The sequence below is a fragment of the Brugia malayi genome (assembly GCF_000002995.4).
Source record: "Brugia malayi strain FR3 genome assembly, contig: Bm_v4_Chr4_scaffold_001, whole genome shotgun sequence".
Taxonomy (NCBI): Eukaryota; Metazoa; Nematoda; class Chromadorea; order Rhabditida; family Onchocercidae; genus Brugia; species Brugia malayi.
In genome coordinates this window covers 1,865,358-1,875,091 of record NW_025062478.1, presented here as the reverse complement: position 1 = coordinate 1,875,091, position 9,734 = coordinate 1,865,358, and the positions used below count along the sequence as shown (strand labels likewise).

Below are 9,734 nucleotides of genomic sequence, written 5' to 3'. Positions count from 1 at the left end.
CAAAATTTGTAATCAATTATTGCTTCCCTTCCGTTTCCTTTTTTTTTCACTTAATTTTTTATTTTTCGTTGTTATTTCTTGGAATTTGTTTGTTAAAGTTACTATTTAATTGAAAATTTTTTCACTTCAAATGGTTTCAAAAAAAAAAACCCTTAAAAAGCCTCTTAAATTAATCATTGAATGCTTTTTATAATTAAATTATTTTGTATGTATATTTTATGTCAAATATTGAAAAAATAAAAATTACTGTTTTATTTCCTTTCTTCCTTCCTTGTTTTATTTTTCATCAAAGGTAAATTGGTAAATTGGTTCAAAGTGAAGGATGATGGCATCATCAACAACAACAACATATGAGCAAATCTTGCGTACATTACCTGGATCTTTCGTTCGTTCCAAAATATTTCGAATTGTTATGCAGGTGAATAATTATTTCACCATTGACCGAAATGACAAAAGTCAGAAAAAAATTTTTGATCTTTAAAAGTAATAATTTATAAAATCTTAAATTAAACTACACATAACCTAATTAATGGTTGAATACCAACGTATTAATACATTAAGCATTTTTTTTAATAAGCTAATTTTTTTTTTTTAATTATCAAGTTTAATTGATTATTAACTTTGACTTAATATAAATTATGATTTTCTAATATGTGTAAATTTAGTGATTAAAATATGCTTGTAATTATTTCAACTTTCAAGTCTATTTTAACTTTGTTACATTTTGCCATTTGTGAAAGTTAAGTAATTAAAAAAATTGTTAAATTTGCCAATGAAATAAAAAGTGGAAAAAATTTTGACTCAGTTTGAAAATTTTTTCATATTTTTGTTCATAGTTCTGTCGAAGAAAAATTTTTTAACCATCTGATTTTTTTTATAGCTTCCTGCTAAGCGCAATTAATTACAATTTGATGACTTCATCAAATTTAAACAGATAATTACTTTTAACAGTTGTTAATTACACCTTCAGGTACACCTCAAAAGATTCAAAATCCTTTATCATTGTTTAATTTTGCTGGAAAATACATAACATTTTATTGCTTATTGTCGCTTTGTTTTTTTTTCTTTTTATTTTCATTCTTATTTTTTTGTCCTTTATTTCAACAAAAATTTTAATTCCTGTTATATCACTTTTTTTTTTTTTAAATAAATATTAAATAATATCTCCAAAAAATATTTGTTCTTTTTTTTGCAAAAATTTTTTCTAATTTTTTGAAAATATTTTATTATCTATCACTATTTAATCAGTTACAGTTATTTATTAAATAATGACTCTTAATTTTAAAATTTCTTTTTCCTTAATTATAGAAATCTATGAGTAAAAATCTCTTGACTGATATTTCATTTTGCCTTTTTAAAAAACGGTAAACAGAGAGAAAAGGAGAAAAGGCAACTGATAAAGTTTGTTGATTAAATTTTTTTTATAGAATGCCTTGGCTATTTTTCAAAACAGAAAACTAGACTTATTAGCTGGCCAATTAATTAATCAACTTGTCAGTTTGACATTTTCTTTGAATACTTTAAAATTAACTTTTACAGCAACAAGCAAAGAAAATAAAGTACAATTAACAGAAACATTAATAGCAATAGTAATAATAATGATAATAATAATAATAATAATAATAAAGAATATTTACTTAGAACTTGTAATGTTTTAATTGAGTGAGATAGAATAAAAAAGATGAAAATTCATATAAATATACCATTCAGTTAAACAAATGATAAATATTGCCAAAAGAAATATATATAAAGGTAAACTAGTAAGGCAGTATAGTAGTATCATTAGCTGTATTTTGTTAAGCATCAGTGATTATAAACAACAAAAACAACAAAAAAAAAAAAAAGAATGAAGCTTTTTTTTTTTAAAAAAAAAAGCCTTAAGTCTAGAAAAGAAAAAAAAGAAGCTAAAGCCAAAAATGTTATTGTTATGTTATGTAAGAATAAAGCAAATTGTTAATTTATGCTTCAGTTCACTTATAATATAAATTTGAATCATACTATTTCCTTTGCACTTCCTATTTACTTATAGTAAATAAACATTTTTTTTTTATGGCTATACTCTTAAAGTTATTGTTGTAATATTTGCTGCATCGTCTTTTTTTTTTCTCATAATTATTATTATTAAACATTCCATATTAATTATTTTAGTTTAATACTTCAATTCTTATTAACTGTTTCTTTCTCTCTTGTTTTTTTTAATTTAATTATTATTTTCTTTATGAATTTTTTTTTTTTTGTTTTTCATTTTTGCTTATTTTGCAACGTACGTGCATGCATAATTCAATAACTTTATATTTATATATTTGAAATGAATTTAAAATTATGAAATCTAAACATTTGCTAAATTACATTAAAGTATTAAACGCAATAAATTTTGCTTCAATTGCAACTACTGAATTAATTCAATCTATAAAATACTGTTAACTTATTATTAAATTGAATTGAATTTACTAAAAGTAACAAAGTGAGACTGAATCAGATATGGAGAAATTTTTCAATTATAGCAGCTAATTTCTAAAATATTATTAAACTTTATTCAAAAATTAAATTTGTATAGGATGAAGTAAATAACAATGATACTATAAATGCATTATTCTTTTTTTTCTTTAAAATTCTTTTACATCTAATTTTAATAAAATGAATCAACTTAATGTGTGATTAAAATTTTAACAAAATTCGAGAATAATTTTTGTCTGGTGAATATTGCAGGTGCTTGCATCGTCAACTTCTTATAATGATGAAAGTTCAACGCTATCTGAATTAAATTTTATTTTTAATCACACAATAACACCTTCTCCTCATTTCAAGCAAACATCAATGAACGATAATATAATTAATCGTACTAATGAAGCGTTATCCAATATTACTATCGAACATATGCAGCAAAAATTGGATCATCCAAAGTAAACTTATCTTAGTCTTATTACTTCTATCATTAATTTAATTAATTCAATGGATTCAGTTTTTTAGAGCAATAAAAACTTCTATGAGTTATTTAAGCATAAAAGAAAATATATATAATTCAAATTAAAATTTCAAATGTTATCATTTATTTGCGTACATATGTTTGATAAAATTTATTACCCGAAATGATTTATTAACTATTAATAGTAAAAGTCTTGCTTTTACATAAAAAGGAAATAATTTTGTAAGTTATTTCAATATTGTTTCAAATAAGTTTTACCGCTACTAATTCATTCAAATATTTTTACTCAAAATATATTTTTTAATAATATAGGACGCAATAAGTATCTATTACATATTAATATGAAATAAGTTTTAGTTTAATTTAATTAATTGACTTTCAATATTTAACAAAACTTTCACCCATAAACTAGCTTCTTGTTTCCGTTACTCAATTTAACAATTAAATAATTTATTGTTATTTAAGTGAATAATAGTTCGTATGAAAATATTTCAAAATTCTAAAATTTCATTAAAATCATACTAATGAATTCAAGAAAAAATACTGCAAAAAATTGTAAAGCCAAATATTCGATGGATAATTAATTCATTCATTCACTCAATGTATTACAAATCAATGATAAAAATATGTAAATTTATTAGATTAAAATTTAATTTTTTTCAAAATTAAAATTATGATTAATTCTATTACAGATTTATATGTATCATAGCAATTGGAAGTGTATTTGCTTTCTTAACAACAGGTGGTAATTTGATGGTTATGGTAAGCTTCAAAATTGACAAGCAATTGCAAACAATCAGTAATTATTTTTTATTCAGTCTTGCTGTTGCTGATATTGCTATTGGTATTGATTTCTTTTTTCTCTTTTATTTTCTACCAATGATCATTTTTTATTTTTTTTTTTTTTTTTCATTTTAAATTTAAACTTAATAAAATTAAAAAGAAAAATGTATTTAGCATTTATTTGAAAAGAAAAAAATTTAAGAAAACGAAAAAAAAAAAAAGACATCATAATTTGTACAATTAGATTTATCAAATATTTTTCAAAACTATTAAATATTTAAAAAAGAAAAATTTCTATTAGAAGTAATAAAAATTTCTAACATATATGAACTAATAATTTGTTTAAATGGCTCATCTGAATTTTAAGGTTCAACTTTTAAATACATCTAAATTCTATTAATCATTTGAATAGTTTAGAAGACAAATTATTAAGTAAAATTACTAAGATATTCTTGTCTATTTGTTGTTTATCTAGTTCTCATCTAAAATTTTATCATTCTTATTCAACCTATTTTTTAAATTTCGTAGAAAAAACTTTTTCAGTTTTTCTCTTCACATTTTTGGAAATAAAATGTTTCGATGATATTTTCATAATTTTTCTTTGGAAATTTTTTTTTTTATCTTTAGCAAATACAAAAAGAATAAAAATTTTTTTATGAAACAAAGTGAGCCTTAATTCTTAAAAATAGAAAGTAAAGATATGCATCATACTTAAATATGTCTTTGGAAAACCAATTATTACTGCATGACCAATTTAAAAAAGAAAAACTAAATCAATGATAAACAGACAAATTTTACCAAAAACAAAAAAAAAAAAAAATTTCAAATTAATTATTAATATTTTGAAACAAATTTATTTTCATTGAATTTGAAACAGAAAGAAATGTAGAAAAATAAAAAAAAAAAATATTTTTTCTTTGTCAAAGTCTTAAATAACGAAACAAATTTAGCCTAAATCATATCTTTTCATATTTTTCATTTTTTTTTTTCACCGCTGAAAGCCTAACAGTGCAATTTGGGTTAAATTCCCAGATGAATCATAAGATGATAGGACGAATATTCTTGAATTTCAATAATTTTTCAACTCTATCATTTCATATTTTTGATTGTAAATATAAAAATTAATCTTAAAAATATTTATATTCAAAATATTCTATTCATTTTTGAATAATCCTCAAAAAAAAAAAAAAAAAAAAAATTATTAATTGTAGTAATTATTGTTACTGTTTAAAGTTTAGGTTATGTCTCATTTTGCCAATAATCTTGGCCAAAAGAAGAAAGAAATGAAAAATTTCAGGATTAGTATTGATGCCAGTAATGATATATTATTTGTTATTTGTATTTAACGTTATGCAAGCATCATTTTTCAATTATTTTGAGCAAAAAATAACGAAAAAATATTTTTAAAGATTAGTATCAAACCAAATAATAATAAATTATATGATTGCTAGTATTATTATATGAAGTCTAACTTATATAAACAATGTTTCATTTTTTAAAAAAGAGAAAAAGAAAAAAAGAATTTCAGGGATAGTATCGATCCCAGTTATGACATACTATATGGCCGCTGATACTGTTTGGGGTTTAGGCTATGCAATGTGCCAATTTTGGTTATGTCTCGATTATATGATGTGTAATGCATCTGTGCTCAATTTATTGCTTATTTCATTTGATCGTTATTTCTCTGTTACTAGGCCATTAACTTATCGTCCAAGGTTTATTCATTTTTTTTTTTTTTTTTAAATATTAATTACACCATACTGAAAAAGTAAGGTTTTTCATCATTTGTCAAAAATTTATTCAAACTTAAATTTAGAAAATTTATTCCCATTCATTCTGCTTCTAATTTTCTTCCAAATTCCTCTTAAAATTATTTATTATTATTAAAAAAAAAAAAATAAATTTAAAGTATTTTCATCCAAGAAAATATATATTATTTTCCCAACAATTTGCTATTTATAGAAGAACTGCAAAGAAAGCATTCTTGATGATAGCCAGTACTTATATTGCTTCAGCTCTGCTTTGGCCACCATGGATTATTAGTTGGCCTTATATTGAAGGTATTTTTAATTTTTAAAGTTTACTAAAAACAAATTGTTAATTTTCCATTTTATTTATTTCCTTGCCTAAAGTAAATGTAATGAAAATACAAATGATTTATTGTAAAAAATTATCATTTCATAAATTATTCCTCTTTTTTCCACCAAGAGTTTATCACTTTAATTTATAAATTGATCATATATAAAGTTTTTTCTGTTTAAAACAAAACTGTAATAGTACACTCGTTTATTTAACAAGCTTTAAATAAAAATCTTGCAAATTTCACAGTAATTAAAATTAAAATTTGCTTAATTTAGGTCGATTTACTCATCCTGACCGTTGCGTTATACAATTTATTGAAACGAATCAATTTGCTTCTGTTGGTACAACAATTGCTGCATTTTGGTTACCTCTTGTAATTATGATTATATTATATTCACGAGTATATTATGAAACAAAAAAGCAACAAAAAGATATGTGCCTTTTGCAAGCTGGCCAGGTATCAATATTAATATAATACTAGTGATAATAATAATGGTAATAACAACAATAATAAATGATAGTAACAATAACAATAAATGGCAGTAATACATTCTGATTTAATTAATATTAATTCTTAGTGTGCTATCATATTATTCTATATTAGCAAACTTCAAATTTTGCATGTTTATTTCTGTTAGTTTATTAGTTGAAACAATAGCTAATTCATTTTACTTTTATTTCTTCTTTTTTTGATCAAAACCAATTAACAAATTGATAATACTAATAAAATTTTTTCGTTTTTCTAATGAATAAAATGTTTATCAGAAATTTTATCAGAAATGTTTATCAGAAATGTAAAATTAAAAACATTTATGCATTAATTATTGCAGAATCAGCATAGGAAAGATAAGAAGAAAGCACAGTCAAATGCATCAACAAATTCAACCAAAAATTCTTTCGTTGGACGAACGAAAAATTCATTACCAAATTTTTCATCAAAGTAAATTAATCATTTAATTAATTCATACATTTTTAGCATTTTTTTTTTATTTTCAAACATTTTATTATTAAACAAACATTTTAAAATGAATTTTAGGATAGTGAGAAAGCAAAATTGTTGTTTACGGATTTTTCATGAAAAAACCGTTGGTAGCTCAATGGAAGAAAGTGGCGGCGATGTTCAACAAATTGGTCCAGATGAAGTCTCAGTAGCAAGCAGTAATTATATCCGATATTACAGTGCACAAAATCGTTTAAAACGATCACCACAAGCAAGCTTAATTAATCAGGTTAATTAACCTATATCAATGATAAACCATAATAATCATACCTATATTTTAATATTATTAATTTTTTCTGAAATAATCGTGTGAATATTTTATCGTTAATTTTGCTTTGTTTCTTTTTTTTTTTCCTACTAAAATTGATTGACTAAATTTCACGTAAAATTTGTTATCAAATTATCATATCTGGCAGTATCCTAAATATGATCGATGCAACATCCGTTAATGAACAAAATTATGAATTAACGATTGCAAATATAAAAATCTAATTTTACTACTACTTTTTTTTGTCATTTATTCTGATACTATTTTACTGATTGACATATAAATAAGATTTAAAAAATATTTCGCTTTTTTTTTGAAGTAAAATATTGCAGGAAAGTAACAGTTTATTAACGGAAACAATATCACCTGCAGGTGATCGAATTTCACGTAAAGATAAATCTTCCACATATACTGTTTTAATTGAATTAAAAGATAGCGAGCAAGGACAGTCACGTATACGTCTTTCATCGTGCGATTCGGATATTTCTGAGTATATTTCTAATTCTTTTTCATTTTCCTGTTTTTTTTTTCTAAAAAAAAAGAATCATTATTTACTAATTTATTAACGAAGTCATGATTCTTTATAAATTAATCATTAATCCAAGTTTATCCTCATATCAGCAATCAATCATTTATCCTTATTCTTAAATTGCTGAATTGGCAAATGAATGAGGAATTTTTCTTCATTATTTTTTTCTTTGCTAAATTAAAATAAATTAATTTTATTCATTTATTAAAGAATTACTTTATTCATTACTAAATTAATAAAATTAATTAACTTAATTTAACAGATAACATTTAAGTGTATTTGAATTAAGCCATATTTTCTTTCATTGTGATTTTTAGTACTTCTTATCAAATTCATAATCAAATTTAAATTAGCTGTTTTCTTTTAAAGATTATCACGCTCTGGAACGGACAGAATAGAAGATGTTCGTAAAAATATGGTTTCTCAACAACTTTTAAATGGAACTATTTTAGCCAAGTAAGAGAGTATTGTAAATTTCAAGAAATTTTATTTTAAATTTAGGGTGGTGAATTATTTTTAGATACTAGTTAATCGTTTCCTTTTTTGAACTTTTGATAAGAATTAGTGTGAATAGCTAATTAAAAATGAATGTATATGGAATAATTAACTATTTATTGATCACTTGTTTAGTTAATTATTGCTGTTTACTATGAAAATGATAAAATTTTATAATATTTAAGTTTACTTTTTTTGTAGTAAAACTTTATAATGCCTTTTAAGCAAATAATTTCAGCAAATTATTTAACGAGCAACGAAAAAGTGAGAAGGAACGCAGAAAAAATGAAAGAAAGCAAGAAAGTAAAGCAGCAAAAACACTTTCCGCCATTTTATTAGCATTTATTATTACTTGGACGCCTTACAATGGTGAATAATATTCATTTTAATTAGTTAAACTTATCAATAATTACTTCTCATTTATATTAACAAAGCAAAAAAAGGTGATAGCTCATATGGTTAATTCAGTACTGGAAATGCTTACTTTCGTTACTTAATTATTAATTAAACTCTCGAATTTTTTCTAAATGTTAAACTCTAAAATGATAAATTGAATTACCTTCTGAACTTTGCACAGTTTAGTCTATATAGTTAATTTATTGCCGGAAATGCGCACTTATTCATCGATTATTGAACAAGTTCTTGAATTTGCGTCGAAATACTGAAATTTTAAAATCATAAATTAAGCTAGCTTCAAAACTTAGCATTGTTTGATCATCTTAAATTAGCAAATTTCGAATTTCAAAATTAAGCTTCACTTTTTTTTTCATCATTTATTTGTTGCATGCGCAATTTTCCACTGCTATATCATTAATTAATTAAGAAAAGATAGAAAAATGTTACAAAAAATTGATGGTAAGTTTTTTATTTTTTTTTGTTGTTGTTGCGTTTTCAAAGCTGAATACATCTGTGTATTCATGAAGTTGCAAAATAAATAATGAAATGAATCAAAATTTTCGTTAAATTTGACAATAATTTTCGAAATTATTTGTTTTTGAAATCTCTCAATGATTTAAAATCAATTAATAAATTTCACCACTAATAAACTTTTAAAGTGATATACATTGTGAAATTTCGAAAACATTTGATAGAATTTGCTTCATGTTTTTTTTTTTTTCATTCCAAAATATTATTTTTCTATTTTTTTTTTATTCCAAAATATATATTATTATTACTTTTTTAATACATACAAACATAAGAAATTTTAAAATTATTCATACAATTCTAAAAATTCTAAGCATTTTATTCCTTTTCTGTTTTGTACAAAGAAATCATTTCAATACTTTAATTAGAAAAAATGACAAGTATTTATAATACATATATAATTATTATCCACAAAATTAATTAATATTTTCGTTACAGAAAAAAATGAACTATTCATAAATGAAATGAATTACTAACAATCATATTTATACGTACATTTTATTTTTCAGTTATTGTATGCTGGGAAGCATTTTATAAAGATTCCATTCCGGCGGTATATTTTCATATTGCATACTTTTTATGCTACATCAATTCAACGATAAATCCATTTTGTTATGCTTTTTGTAATCCACGATTTCGTCTAACTTATATGCGAATTTTAACGGGAAATTGGAAACGACAGAATGTCCTTGGCTTAAGCAAAATGGCATTTTTGAATCGAAGTTAA

At 22.6% G+C, this 9,734-nt stretch overlaps 1 protein-coding gene across 3 annotated transcripts; it reads left to right on the top strand.

The window, feature by feature from the left end:
• Window positions 1-322: 322 nt before the first annotated feature.
• On the top strand, window positions 323-9,734 carry Bma-gar-3 (Uncharacterized protein; the record flags this gene model as incomplete). 3 transcript variants are annotated; one of them, XM_043081323.1, is made up of 12 exons in its annotated part: window positions 323-418; window positions 2,710-2,903; window positions 3,619-3,770; window positions 5,238-5,424; window positions 5,672-5,769; window positions 6,067-6,248; window positions 6,622-6,731; window positions 6,828-7,020; window positions 7,392-7,549; window positions 7,958-8,044; window positions 8,322-8,452; window positions 9,517-9,734. In XM_043081323.1, the coding sequence occupies 12 exons, from the start codon at window positions 323-325 to the stop codon at window positions 9,732-9,734; spliced, it is 1,806 nt and encodes a 601-aa protein (XP_042937257.1). The 3 variants fall into 3 exon arrangements, with proteins under 3 accessions (XP_042937257.1, XP_042937258.1, XP_042937259.1); XM_043081324.1 differs by lacking the exon at window positions 323-418 and having other exon boundaries at window positions 2,818-2,903; XM_043081325.1 differs by lacking the exons at window positions 323-418; window positions 2,710-2,903; window positions 3,619-3,770 and having other exon boundaries at window positions 5,258-5,424.